The sequence below is a fragment of the Leucoraja erinacea genome, chromosome 5 (assembly GCF_028641065.1).
Source record: "Leucoraja erinacea ecotype New England chromosome 5, Leri_hhj_1, whole genome shotgun sequence".
Taxonomy (NCBI): Eukaryota; Metazoa; Chordata; class Chondrichthyes; order Rajiformes; family Rajidae; genus Leucoraja; species Leucoraja erinaceus.
In genome coordinates this window covers 77,719,169-77,734,645 of record NC_073381.1, presented here as the reverse complement: position 1 = coordinate 77,734,645, position 15,477 = coordinate 77,719,169, and the positions used below count along the sequence as shown (strand labels likewise).

General features: G+C 45.1%; 2 protein-coding genes across 2 annotated transcripts in view; one reads left to right on the top strand and one right to left on the bottom strand.

Annotated features, from left to right (window-relative positions):
- LOC129697442 (midasin-like) overlaps positions 1-15,477 on the bottom strand; it is a 182,418-nt gene that overhangs the window by 155,858 nt on the left and 11,083 nt on the right.
- Positions 979-15,477, top strand: part of LOC129697441 (uncharacterized) — a 28,627-nt gene continuing 14,128 nt past the window's right edge. Inside the window, exon 1 of the mRNA XM_055636024.1 lies at positions 979-1,342. Coding sequence (XP_055491999.1) covers positions 981-1,342 — 362 coding nt within the window. The 5' untranslated portion in view covers positions 979-980. The remainder of the gene's footprint in view (positions 1,343-15,477) is intronic.

The following is a 15,477-nucleotide window of genomic DNA, read 5'->3' as shown; positions in this document are numbered from 1 at the left end:
CACTTTGTGCCTTTTTTATATAACTTCAATTTACCGTTGCAAATTCTGAGAGCTAAATATATTACACAAAAATATTAATTTCAAATTACATTAGCAACCTGACAACCTAACATAACAACCTGAAACCTAAGCATCATTTCAAAAACGACAAAAAGGTATAGGAACTATGCTGCTCAAAACACTGTCCACTCGATCCCATTTCTGGATTGCTCACTTTAAGATTCATATTGAGCAAGCAGCTAATAATTTTGATGATAAATCCAAAAGTCCCTCCTGTCAGTAATTATGCCGAATGAAATGCACCAGAATGCAAACCTATACATACATGGAGGCACAGATGTATTTGCAAAACAACTTAAATTTGCTGAAGAAGTCTGAAGAATTGTCTGAAGAAGGGTTTCGGCCCGAAACGTTGCCTATTTCCTTCGCTCCATAGATGCTGCTGCACCCGCTGAGTTTCTCCAGCTTTTCTGTGTAACCTTAAATTTGCTAAGTGTGTGGGAAGGAACTGCAGATGCTGGTTTACACTGAAGATAGATACAAAAAGCTGGGGTAGCTCAGCGGGTCAGTCAGCATCGCTGGAGAGAAGGAATGGGTGATGCTTCGGGTCGAGGCCCTTCTTCAGCCTGACAGAGATGCTACCTGTCCTGCGGAGTTACTCCAGCATTTTGTGGTTATCTAATTGCAAATTGTTAACATTTTGCAAATATATATGTACGTGTATGCAATACGAGCACGTTGCAAAACAATTTGCCCAAATCATAATCAGGTACAATCCACAATGTCTGAAGCAGACAACCCGTGCGCTCAAGTCCACCCGGTGCCTCACACTTCATACCCTCTCTGCCCCCTTTGCCTGGGCGACGCGTCCCGGCATTTTCTTTACCTGCTTGGCCAAGTACTTGCTCAGCTCGCTGCGGCTCCTCTCGTTCAACTTGGCGACGAGGGGGAGGGCCGCCAGCTGCAGGGCCTGGTCGCCCATGGTGTTAGCGGACTGTGGGCTGGAGCTGGAGCCGGTGGAGAGAGGGAGAGGGAGGGAGAGGAGCTGTCAGTCAGTCAGGCCGCCGCCGCCGCCGCCGCCGCCAGCAACATGCGGGCCCCGCCGCTGTACACACACACACACGTGGAACACAGCGAGTAGAACACTTCCGGGGCATCAGCTGGACCCTGTCCCGGGATGCCCTTTAAACCAAACACCTCGGCTTTGCTGCAGACCAAAGGCACCAGGATCTTTGCTGCAGACTCACACACCAGCCGACACAACTATTTCAAAATGCAATGCAAAGGAAATGCAATGCAATTTTACCCCAATGCATCACCGGCTACCAACCCAGAGCTATAAGTAAACCAAATATTATCCACATTTGTGTCAGAAGGAACTGCAGATGCTTCTGCTCTCCAACATGTCCCCGGAGCCAGGCCATGCCATGCATGGTAAAGGTCCTGCCTGATTTGCCGTCCAAAAATGCATCCTTTTCCTTGCAGCCCTTCTTAAATGGAGGCACAACATTAGCTACTCTCCGCTCTCTAATCTTTGACTACCACCCCCTCCCCCTCTCTGTCTCCTCCTCCTCCTTCTCCATCCGGCAAATATTTAGCGCCAAACATCACCGTCGTTGCAATTCTTCGGTTGCTATTTATTTATTCACTTCGCTTTGTGCATTCTGCTTCTACTTTGACCAGAGAAGAAACCCGGGGGGATCGTTGACTCCATAATCACGCCGTAAGTAAGTGAAGGATTGTGAGGGAAAAGGTTGCAGAGTCAGTGCCGGAGTAACTCTGCGGGCCGGGCAACATCTCTGGAGGACATGGAGAGGCGACTTGTCGGGTCAGCGCCCTTGTAATTGTAATTGTGGATTCATGTGCGGTTTCCCGGGGTTGTGACTGTCATTCCAGTTCTCCCTGAAAGCAGGGACAACTTTGTCGGCCTTGTTGAGACCCAGTCAATAGCGCGCACCCCTTCTCTCCTGAATGCTTCTGGCCTGTCGCTGGTTTGCAACTTTATAGTGTTCTTTGTCTAAAACCCTGGATATCTGGGCTAAAAACCCACCCCCATTATACTAGGGTGGGGAAAAAGACCCAGTTCTCCGCACAATCTATAATTCAATATCTCTCTGGCATGTTCTGCACATCATCATCATAGTATTCTATCGTCGGTGTCTGCTTCTTAAGGGGAACGTATTCACCTTCATCCCTGATCACCAAAAGCTGCTTGGCAGTGACTCTCACTAGAAGAGACTTAATACAGGGCAAGACACAACATAACACGGCAACCACCACGAGTAGCACAGCTCCAATAATCACCCCATCTTAGTCAGCCATGCCCCCCACCCGCCTAACATTTTCACCAGCCAACTAAAGGTGTCATGTCCAAAACCTGCATTCTGCTTGATCTCTTTCCTCAAAGTAACCATTCCTTTAGTGAAAGATTCCTCCGGACTAGTATTGTTAGGTATATAGGTGCAGCATTGTTCCCCAAACAAGAAACATACACCCCATTTCTCTGCTAACAACCAATCTAGTGCCTGCCTGTTCTGCCACGCCATCTTACTAGTGGCATCAAGCTGGTCCCCCTAGGGCTGATAGTGCATCCTCAGTATCTATCTATCTATCTCCTATATTACTAAAAGTAGGATCTTGGCCACTTCCTGTTTTTCTGTTTCATGATTTTTGAAAAAACGCTGCAATTTACGGGTGTGATTTTTGGCCATCTTATTCAGAGTCCCCCTCGGCTGTACAGGACAAGAGGATTTTTCCCATTGATGAAAAATAAAGTAGTTATTAATGTTTAAATAATGTTGACATTCTCTCTGCTCGTGGGAGGGGGGGGGAGGGACTATAAAACCCGGAAGTGTTGTGCCTCAGTTTCTGCAAGATGGAGGAAGTGTTATTCACGTCTCTCTGAGCTGTGAATAACACTGAACACATGTCTGTTCAACTGTGAGTGCCCTTAATGTGGTTTAAAAATGAAAATGTGGTTGCTTTGAAATGCTGCACTGCAAATGCGTGTTGCTGGTGGTAACTGCTTTGAAATGCTGCACTGCAAATGGTTGTTGGTGGTGGTAACTGCTTTGAAATGCTGCACTGCAAATGGTTGTTGGTGGTGGTAACTGTTTTGAAATGCTGCACTGCAAATGGTTATTGGTGGTGGTAACTGCTTTGAAATGCTGCACTGCAAATGGTTGTTGGTGGTGGTAACTGTTTTGAAATGCTGCACTACAAATGGTTGTTGGTGGTGGTAACTGAACAACTTCCTGTTTGCACTATATTGATTTTAGATAAAACGCTACCACTTACGGCTGTGATCTTTGCCATCTTACTCAGTCCCCCTCCGCTCATCAGATGCAGAGGATTCTTCCCAACAATGAAAAATAAAATGTGATTAGTGTTTAAAAATGTTGAGAATCTCTCGCCTGTCAATCATGCCATGAAAGCCACGCCCCTTCCAGTGGGAGGGGGGGGGATTATAAAATCTGGAAGTGTGGGTGTGGCTCAGTCTCTGCAAGATGGGGGAGGGAGAGTTCACGACACTGAGCTGTGAATCAACTGAACACACTGAATGTCTACTGAACTGTGTGTGGTGTTTTGTGTGGTTTTCTGGTGGTTTCACCCTGCTTGTAATGATATGAAACTGCATTTGAATTTGGTAGCCTTGCACCCTGCATGAAATGGTATGAAACTGCACTTGAATTTGGTGGCCTTGCACCCGGCATGAAATGGTATGAAACTGCACTTGAATTTGGTGGCCTTGCACCCTGCTTGAAATGGTATGAAGCTGCACTTCAATTTGGTTGTCTTGCACCCTGCTTGAAGTGGTATGAAACTGCACTTGAATTTGGTGGCCTTGCACCCTGCTTGAAATGGCATTAAACAGCACTAGCATTTGGTGGCCTTGCCCCCTGCTTGAAGTGGCCTGAAACTGCACTTTAGTTTGGTGGCCCTGCACCCTGCTTGGTAGGAAACTGCACTTGAGTTTGGTGGTCCTGCATACTGCTTGAAGTGGTAGGAAACTGTATTTGAGTTTAGTGGCCCTGCACCCTGCTTGAAGTGGTATGAAACTGCACTTTAATTCGGTGGCCTTGCACCCTGCTTGAAGTGGTGAGAAACTGCACTTGAATTTGGTGACCTTGCACCCTGCTTGAAATGGTATGAAGCTGCACTTCAATTTGGTTGTCTTGCACCCTGCTTGAAGTGGTAAGACACTGCACTTGCATATGGTGGCCTTACACCTTGCTTTAAATGGAATTTCAAGGAATAGCCGTAAGTCAACTGCTCGCCCAGCAGCCGTGAGTGAGCTGCCAGCACATCGGGCTTGAGTGACTGAGCTGTCACCCCAAGAATCCATTTGACCCACAATATCCGTACTAGCCCTCTGCCCACAATACCCATACTAGTGCTCCATAAAGCACCCCCCCCCCCCCCCACTAGCCACCAATATTGGAATTGGTGGAGAGGTGGAATATTGCGTTGAGGGTCCGTGTGAACATGGGACCCAACGGGTCCCACTTAGTAATTAATAAATCTCTGCTGGTTGTAATAAATATAGTTAATCCATTCTACATTTTTCGCAGGCGCGATCCAAATGATATTGACTCCAACTCGGCAGTAATCGCATTCCTAGCTTTAAATTCATTGGGGATTCCCCTTGGTTGTCCTATTCCATCTATATAAACTCCTTCAGGAAGGTTCTCAAATGCTCTCTTCCTATGGGTCTTGGCAAACACTTCCTTTGGACTTAGGATGGTGATGGACCGGGCTAACATTACCCTAGCACACAATCCAGACCAGTCGGTTGGGAGTGTGTTCCTTACTCTACCCCCACACATCCAAATTCTATCCGCTACTGCTGCATCAGCTGCTGGAACAGTCTTGCAATCTAGCAGTGAAACAGGGCGATTAGGCCTGGGCATATATTGGGCAACCTGATATGTGTTTGAGTGATTGCATGTCCAAACTGTACCGCAATTACCTGGGAACTCTCCTACTGGGTGTGAACCACTCGCCGCATAGTACCACTCGTACTGTTTTGCAGTTGCAATTTCTACCTCTGACGGTGGTTCAGGAAAGGGTTCTCTGAGTCGTGTGAAATTCCACAGTGTGCATCTTCTTGCTTCAACTGTCCCGTGTGTTAATCCTGCTGCGTTTAGACAATGTATTGGACATTGAGGCCTGATCATCCAGTGTGCTACACTTTGCATGAAATCTGCACATTGTGTATAGTTATGAAGCTCTGGTACAGCCAGTAGTTTTCCTATGGCTTTAATACATATTATGCATTGTGGTACTTTCAATGTCTGTGCCGTATACTGTGCCCACTTATACCAATTATATCTGGACCATTCGGCTGAGCTATTACCATTCATTACCCCAAGGTCTCTATGGCCTCGCACCTTGTCCCCTAACCTTGGTGAGGTGGTGGAGTCACCAGGCCATATCGACCATGTTGATGGTCTCCAGATCTGCGTGGAGAGGGGCAGTATGGGCATCCCCCAGCACACCCCTGTCCACACTATCGGGGGAAGGAAAATTGCGCATAACCTTATCTACAACAGCCTCAGAGTCACTAGTGTCTCCAAAAATCTCACTTACTATCTGGTTAAAGCTTTGCTCTTCCCCCACTTCTTTGTCCTCCTGTTCACTCACCTCAAGGTTATTATCAAGTTGTACCTATGGAACAGCCCTTGTGCAATGATTCAGATGGTACCATGTAGATCGACCTTCTACTTGAACAGCAGTGGGTGAGACTTTAATTACTTTTTGGATTGAATTCTTTTATACACATGAAGGTTGGCAATGCTGACATAAACATCAGCAACTGCACCTGGGTTTTTCGTGAAACAGATGGCACCTTACTCAAGTTGTCATCCTGTAACTAAATATTTTTTAACTGATTTTATTTTTCTCCAGTTTTGTTTTTTAACTTCTCCATACAGAGTAGAGTGCGGAATGAAGCACTTGGAATCATAATCATTCAGTGCCAAAACGGATGCTTCAGCCCAACATACTTTTGCTGACCATTGTCCCCTCCAAACTGGTCCTATTTGCTCATTCCTGGCCAATGTCCCTCTCAACCTCCCATATCCATGTACCTGTCCAAATATCTTTAACATATTGTTATTGTACCTGCTTCAAATACTTCATCTGGCAGCACATGTGATAGTTCCAAAAAAGTTCCTGTTAAATCTTTCTCCTTTCACCTTAAATCTATACTTGTGTACATCTTCATTCATAGTATTGGATTATTACTATTGTCATGTGTACCAAGGTGCAGTGAAAATCTCTGTTTTCTGACTGGGCCTCGTTCACAACTTTCCGCAACTTCTTGCGATATTGGCAGAGTAGTGGCCCAGCCAAACTGTAAATCGGACTGAAAGAGTGCTTTCTATGGTGCATCTGTTAAAATTGGGAAGAGTCATTGGAAGCTTGCTGAATTTCCTTTGTCGCCGCCTGAAGATCTGTTAGTATGCTTTAGTGTCAGTGTGGTTTGGCTAGGATAAATTGTTCACAATATTTATGTCTGGGGACTCGCTCTTGACCATCTCCACTTCATCACCACAATTAAAGATCAGGGAGTGCACACTACCTCACTCCCTGAAGTTAATGACTAGCTCCCTTTATTTTGCTGACATTGAGGGAGAGGTTGTCTTGACACTACATTACTTAGCTCTCTCTCCTTCCTGTACTCTTTCATCATTGTTTGAGATCCAACTCACTACTGCGGTGCCATCAGCAAACTTGTGAATGAAGGTAGATGAGATTTTCACAGTACTGTCATGAGTGTGTAGGGAATTTAGTGAGGGGCTGAGAATGCACTGGTGTTGAGATTTATCATGGAGGTTTTTTGTCATCTAACCTTATTCAATGTGGTCTATGGATCAAGTGCCTTGAAATAAATATAAAGAGGTACACATAATTATGAGAGGAATAAATCGGGTAGCTGGTTAAATCGAAGGTAGACACAAAATGCTGCAGTAACTCAGCGGGTGAGGCAGCATCTATGGAGAGAAGGAATTGGCGACGTTTCGGGTCAAAACCCTTCTTCAGACATAGGTTTAAGGTGAGGAGGGAAAGATTTAATAGGAACCTGAAGGGTAACGTTTACACACAAAGGGTGATGGGTGTATGGAACGAGCTGCCGGAGGAAGTAGCTGAGGCAGGTACTATGGCAATGTTAGAGAAAAATGTAGACATGCACAGGTGCAAAGTAGGGTTAGAGGAATATGAGCCAAATGGAGGCAGGTAGGACTAGAGTAGAGTACATGGTCGGTGTGGGCAAGATGGGCCGTTTCCATGATGTTTGACTCTGTGACTCTAAATCAAGGATCCAGTTGCAGAGGGAGTTATATAATCCAAGGTCCAGGAGTTTGGAAATGAGGGTTAAAATTATTGTGTGGAAGGCATTGCGGTGGTCAATAAATAGGAGTCTTTTTTTAATTCATATTTTTATTAGAAGCATGTGCATATCATAAATACAAACATTTCATATATATCAATCCTACGTTGCTAACAGATGGGAATTCAGCTAGCAAAATAATAGTGGTCCTCCTTAATCAGTTGTATATTAACTCTGCTTCTATTTAGGTTTTTTTTGCTAGATATTTTGTGAGAAATAAAAAAAAGGAATGTAGTAATTTACCAATAATACAAGAGTCAGATTCCCTTGCTGAAACAATTTACCCTTTCAAAAAATCAATAAATGGAGACCATATTCTATCAAATAATTCTTGTTTGTCAATTAAGACAAGTCTAGTTCTTTCCAAATGTAGGGTTTACGACATTTCAATAATCCACATTTTAATTGTGGGGGTTATAGGTCCTTTCCAAAATTTTAATATTAATTTTTTCCCAGTTATGATACTATAATCAAGAAAGTTTCTTTGGTTTGCTGTAAGTCTTAGGCTTTGTTCTGATATTCCTAGTATTATTAGTTTTGAGTCGGGATCCAATTGGGTATTGACAACTTCAGAAATTATTCTGAAAATGTCCGTCCAGAAATTTTTGATTTTTATACAATTTACAAAGGTATGCGTTAAGTTAGCCTCTAAATGCTGACATTTATCACAAATAGGAGAGATGTAGGAAAATTCTATTTAATTTTGTTTTAGAGTAATGTAATCTATGTAATACTTTAAATTGTATTAAGGCATGTCTGGGATGTAACGAGCATTGATGTATATATTGTACACTTTCGTCCCAAATATCTTTCGTTATATGTTGGCCTAATTCATTTTCCCATGTGTGTCTATATAATTCCGTCGGCGGGATCTCAATATCTAAGAGGGTATTATAAAAATGAGATATTAATTTTTCTGTATTAGGATGTTTATTCAAACATTCATCAAGGGTTTCTGGCTCCCTAGTTCTATAATCTTGTGTATTTGATTTACATAATTTCTAAATTGTAAATATCTGAAAAAGTTATTTGAATATAGTCCATAAATCTGTTGTAACTCCTGAAATGAAAGAAAAATGCCTTTCCTATAGAGATGTCCCATCTTTTTAATTCCATAATTTTTCCGTTGTGTAAAACCTTTATCCAACATAGAGGGTTTAAATAAAGGTTTGTTTACAATGGGGAGGAGGCAGAGTGATAAATTGTCCAATTTTAAAGTCTTTTTTAATTGTTTCCAAATTCGTATACCACTATCTATCTATATTACTAAAAGTCTGATCTTGACCGCTTTTGGCTCGCTGTGGTGTGATTTCGGAGAGAATGCCGCCACCTACGGCCGTCATTTTTTGCCACCTCGCTCAAAATCCCCTTCCGCGACCGGAGGATATTTCCCATCGATGAAAAATCAGAGAGATATTAATGTTTTTTTTTAAATTGCCATTCTCTCTGTGGACCCTGCTGGTGGGAGGGGGAAGGGACTATAAAACTTGTAAGTGCCTCACTCAGTCTCTGCAAGATGGAGGAAGCCAGAGGGTCACGTCTCTCTGAGCTGTGAATAACACTGAACACATGTCTACTCAACTGATGCCCTTAATGTGGTTCTAAAATGCTTGCAAAAAGTGTCTATTGTTTCTAAAATGGGTGCAAAAAGTGTCTCTATTGGTTCTAAAATGCTTGAAAAAATGGTAGTTTCTGGTTCTAAAATGGTTGCAAAAAGTGTCTATTGGTTCTAAAAGGCTTGCAAAAAGTGTCTCTATTGGTTCTAAAATGCTTGCAAAAAGTGTCTCTATTGGTTCTAAAATGCTTGCAAAAAGTGTCTATTGGTTCTAAAATGCTTGCAAAAATTATTGGTTCTAAAATGCTTGCAGAAAGTGTCTCTATTGGTTCTAAAATGCTTGCAGAAAGTGTCTCCATTGGTTCTAAAATACTTGCAGAAAGTGTCTCTATTGGTTCTAAAATGCTTGCAAAAAGTGGCTATTGGTTCTAAATTGGTTGCAAAAAGTGGCTATTGGTTCTAAAATGGTTGCAGAAAGTGTCTATTGGTTCTAAAATGTGTGTGTGCGTTTGTCTGTATGTGTCTGTGGATGAGTGTGTGTGTGCGTGTTCTGCTTAAAATGCTGTGAAATTGGCTTGGAGTGCTGTGAGGTTGGACTTGCTGCCTGCACTCCATGATGACTTTTGAGGTAAATTCTCAAATTTTCTTTGTTAAAATTTGATCGTTTAATCTCTCTATATTAAAATTGTCTTTTTTTTAATATCAAACGCAAAGTGTTATCAAAAGGCAGTGAGCAGCAGAACACAGCAAGAGACGCAACAAAAAAGAACGTAATAAATCTCATCTTTAACATTTAAATTGTTATATTTTAAGTAATTCACATTTTAAACTTTAATACATCCTTTTTCCACTTGCCATGCCTGTGTGCTCTTCATCCCAATAATAACCTAATAGAATGGTTGCGCTGTCGGAGAGCCACTAAGAGTGCATGGGGGGGGGGGGGGGGGGGTTGAGGGGAGATGGACTGAATGCTAGTGTGGGGGAGGGGAATTGCATGGAGCAGAGTGGGGGGTGAAGGGAGGAGGGGTGACTGAGTGAACTGCCACCACCAGCCGTGTCCCCGACACACATGAGGAGCCGCCCTCAACCATTCTATTCCTTCCTCCGGTTCTGGGGTGGGGGGGGGGGGGGGGGTCCTGTGGCGTCAGCCTAAACACGGGCCACTCATGCTCAAACCCTCGTCAGGAGATACGAGGGCGGGCACGTGACGTCATGGGCTAGAGGGAGTGTCCTGATACTAAAGCTCTCTCACCGCGAGACCTTGGGCAGACAACCGGTAGCTGAGCATGAGGGAACAACCTCGCTCAGCTGCAACAACATTGTATTATAGTTAGCGCACCAACTACCACTGAATAAATGATTCCTTGAACCGGCCTGACGTGTCTCCTTTATTCGCCACGTATGGTGCCGCTACAGTGGCGTTTTTTTTTTTAAAAAGAATTAAGAAGTCTGCCAAGTTGAGAAACTGGGGTCTCGATTAGCAGGTCTGCCTGGTTGAAATACTTGGGGCGTTTAAAAAAAAAAGGGGGGGTTGAGAAGTCTGCTTTCTCTCTCTCTCTTTCTCTCTCTTTCTTTCTCTCTATGGGGAATAATCTGGATAATCTGGAAGCCCATCCAACATATGTGTTATTTGAATCCTAAAAGTAACAAAGACTATAGAATATTAAGTTAAAAGCTAACCAAACGTTTGGGAGATGAATTCTGGCCAATAGGAGGCACTTGTAATGTAGAGACAATTAAAAGAGCAGAGATGTTGATATGGGAAAGGGATACAGGAAATAAATGGAAAAAAAGAATTAAGGAATGGAAAGCAGAGGCAGAGAAGAAGCAAGAGGAGATTAGGGATCAGAGTTGGATGGATAATGTATGTAAGAGAGGGATAGAGCTAAGGAACAAGGATGGCACTATGAAAGGATGGAAAATGTTGCAGCTAGAATGCCAGTGGGCAGAGGAACAAGAAAAAAGAACTAAGAGACAGGCGGAAGGAAAAAAACAGGTGATGGGTAATAAAAAAACCCAGTACTGGTAAATTCTCCGGAGGAGACCTCATGTCTGGCACGGCGACCCTGTTTGGTAGTGAAGATGAGAAATTAGAAACATAGAAATTTGGTAGTTCGGCCCTTCGAGCCTAGGATTGTCCTGAGGATTTAGATAATCCCGGGAGGCACCCACCTCCCTATGCCTCACCAGTAGCAATGGCATCCTAACCTGTAGCAGCTCTGGTAGTAACACCCATATACCTCGAAATTCCAGCCTTACAAAGCTCCCCAGAATTGGGAGCACGGGAAAACACACCCAGATGGGAAAAACCAAAGGAAGAAATGAGTGAGGTAATAGAAAGTGCACAAAATTTAGCAATTGACACTGAAGGAATCGGGGCACGAGTAAAACACAACCCTAGAAGGGCTGTGCAGAACCTCCCTATGAGAACTGTGCCAAACTCTAGGGCAGGACAAGGCAATCAGGAAGATACCATGCAGATATATGGACCATGGAAACCACATGAACAATGTATGATACAGGATAAAGCCCCAAATCGCCACAAGACCTCTCAGGACTTTGTAGACTACCTCCGCAGTACAGTAGAATATTATCAGGCTACGGACCATGATATTTGGTCCATGTCTACGTCGCTTCTGTCACCAGCCGAACAACAGAAATGGAAGAATACTATGGAACATCAGACATGGCAGGCACTAAAGAACATGCCAGAGCATGCAGACCAGGCAGTTTGTGTAAACTTTATGATGACCAATCTATTTGAATGTTTGAAAAAACCAATTAACATGTCGGTGGTCCTTGACTGTAAGCCCGGTCGGTCCAAAAGAAGACCCCCAGTCGTATCTGGATCGTTTCACTAGTATCTATGGAACCCATGCAGGAGACCCTGTATACAACGCTGTAAACAAATCCCCAGCTTTTAATGCTATATTGATGAATTGTCTCCCGCTCAAAGTGCAGGCAATGGTTAAAACAAACTTAAACTGGGCGGACAATGACATAACCCAAATGAGACGTGCAGTAACTGCCTTTTGGGCTGATAGTGCCGGAAGCACGGCTGCCACTAGTTCACCCAGAATAAAAACAGAATATTAGATGTGGGAACCAGCAGCTGAGGAATGCTCACAGATTCTGGCCATGGGACCAAGGAATGGGATGCGCCCTGGTAGAGGAAGGGGTTTTCAGCCTAGACCACAATGGAGCAGAGAATTCTGGGGGGGGGGGGACGAGGACAAAATCACCCAGGGCAGGGAAGACCCCAAGGTGAGAGAGGAGCTGGAGGAAGCTGTTTTAAGTGTACTCCACCAACAACCCGTTTTCCCAATGACCCACCCACTCCCCTGTACAACACCTATTCCCACTAATCACCAACCCCGATGAAGAACCCATAGTAAACATGATGCTGGGGGACACCAGAGTTCCGTTTTTGATTGATACATCTGTAATTCAGTATGTTGATGACCTACTCCTCGCCTTCTCTGATGAGGCTAGCAACATCACTGACACAGCAAAATTATTAGAAACCTTACACACTTGGGGGTATGTGATCCCTCAAGTTTCAGTGGGCAAAAAGTAGGTTAAATATTTCGGAGTTATGATTAGTGCTGCTGAAAGAGCACTCACTCCGGCAAGAGTGGATCCTATTATCCGATACCCAAAACCAGAAACCCCCAAACAAATGAGAGCCTTTTTGGGGTTAGTGAACTTTTCCAATGGATTCCCGATGTTGTGCTCTATACAAAGCATCTATCACCACTGGCTTCTGCAAATGCTGATCAACATTTTTCCCTCAATGAGAAACAGGCTGAGGCTTTTATAGCCCTAAAAGATGCATTAGCCTCTTCCCCAGCCATCGGCAGACCACTGTATGACAGATCGTTTCAGCTATATGTAACAATAATTCAAGACTGTGTATCAGCTGTACTGACGCAAACACATGGGGATGTTAAACGACCAGTAGCTTACTTCTCAGTTCGCCTGGATGCGGTAGCACGCGGCTACCCTCCTTGCACCCAGATTTTGCCTGGTATACATGCCGCTGTCTTGACCGCCGCAAACATAACCATGCATCAACAGTGCTCGTATTTACGACTCATTGTGTCAGCGCATTAATGAATGCGGGCCAAACAAAATACCTCTCCCAGGCACGCCTGGGCTGTTATGAACTGACATTGTTGAATAATCCAAATTTGACCTTTCGGCATTGCTCTACAATAAATCCTTTTAGACAGAGCCACCTGAGCCTTGCACAGAGCCACCCCACATTTGTGAGTTAACCAAGGCGCAAAGGAAATCCACTTCATCAGCAAAGAAAGCTGACAAAAAGACAGATGTTACACCGAAGAAAACGACAACCAATGCTTGCCAGTCCACTGTGGCGTTGGCAACCAGCCTCTCTGCTAAGAATGTAATCAAGAAGAATGGTGAAGTTGTGATTGCATGGACAAGGTAGGATCTCAATTTGTGGCTTATCAGTTGTACAAAGTCGGTTAAAGCACAAAGTGTAACTCAGCGGGATCTTTTCTGGGGGAATTGATTTCAGGCGAAGGGGTTTGGATTGGCAGACGGGTAGATTCCCCTCACCTGTATCCACTTATCAATTTGCAGACTTTGTTTTCAACCGTCACCTGAAGAAGGGTCTCGACCCGACAGGTCACCATGAAGAAGGGTCTCGACCCGAAACGTCACCTATTCCTTCGCTCCATAGATGCTGCCTCACCCGCTGAGTTTCTCCAGCATTTTTGTCTACCTTCGATTTTTCCAGCATCTGCAGTTCTTTCTTAAACAGATAAACATAGGAGAGTCAGTGGATGATAGATAGATAGATAGCCTTTATTGTCATTCAGACCGAAGTCTGAACGAAATTGCAGCAGTCATACATATAATACAATAAAAACAACAATAAACACATATTAACATCCACCACAGTGAGTCCACCCAGCTTCTCCTCACTGTGATGGAGGCAAAAGTCTTAGGTCTGCAGTCTCTTCCCTCCTCTTCTCCCTCTGCGCTGAGGCGATACCCCCCCCGGGCGATGTTATAAATCAGTCCCGCGGCTCAAACACCGCGGCCCGGGGTGGTTGAAGCTGCCGCCCACCAGTCCTGCAGACGCAGCCGCTGGCCCGCGGCCGAACCCCGGACTCAGGCCACCACCGCCAGAACACCGTCCCAGCCACCCTCACGTGAGTACCGCACCGTCTTCAGCCTCGGGCTGGGCCGCCCCGACATGGGCGCCGAACCTCCCCCGGACCGGGCCGCCCCGACATGGGCGTCGCTTCTTCCCCGGGCCGGGCCGCCCCAACTTGGGCGTCGCTTCTCCCTTGGGCCGGGCCGCCCCGACATGGGCGCCAAACCTCCCTCGGGCTGCGAGCGCCGCACCTCCCCGAGCTCGGCCGCTCCGACGGGAGCCTCGTTCCACCCTCGGGCTGGCCGCCCTCACGGGAGCGTCCCAACCTCTTCCAGCCCTGAGCCGGACCACCCTCACGGGAGCGAGCTCAGGGCGAGTCCTGACGGGCTCTGCCTCCGGAGCCTCGAGGTCGTCAGCTCCATTAGGCCTCAGCGCAGACGGAGGCAGAGAAGGGGAATACGACAAAAAGGTTGCATTCCCCCGCAGGGAGAGACTGCAAACCCCGTTTCAACCCCCCCCCCCCCCACCCCCCCCCAAAAACACAAACTAAAAACCAAAAACTAGACTAACCAAAACAAAATAAACAACACAAAAAACACAAACAAACGGGACTGCCGGTGAGCCGCTGCAGCCAGAGCCGCGCCGCCACTCCGATGTTGCTGATCTAGATTTTCAGACAACCTTTGATAAGGTGCATAGAACCATAGTTCAACTACAAGATCTACAGGCTGCTTTTGTTGTTTCTGCTTCCCAGAACACTTGCTGTCCTGCATTGTTCAGGAGTCTGGAATATATTAAGGAGGAAGCTACCTGTGCAGTGACTGAATTTGCAACCTGGGAGAAAGAACTCTTAAATCTTCCTGGGAAAAAGAACTCTGAATCTTCTCCCCTCAATCTTAATGTTCTCCCCATAACATTCATGGTGTTACTCATTTCACAGTGTCACAGGCACAATACAAACCACCAACCTGGGTTGCAACAGATCAGTTACTCATTTCACAGTGTCACAGGCACAATACACACCACCAACCTGGGTTGCAACAGATCAGTAACTTTTCAATTAAGGCTTTAACTATTCTTTAGAAAACCAAAAACAAGCTGCATGTTCATAAACAGATTATATGGACAAGGATGCTACATCATATACCGACTGGCCAAACAAATAGAAAATCAAAAAAAAACTTTAGATTAGATTGTTGCAGCGAACAGAACAATCTGTAAACTCTCGGGGTCTCGCACCAGGGTCTCATCCATACCCCGCAACACTGCTCTCTCTCCCCATCCCCGCACTCGCAACAAGGGCAGAGTCCCCCTAGTCCTCACCTTTCACCCCACCAGCCGGCAAATACAACAAATCATCCTCCGCCATTTCCGCCACCTCCAACGTGACCCCACCACTCG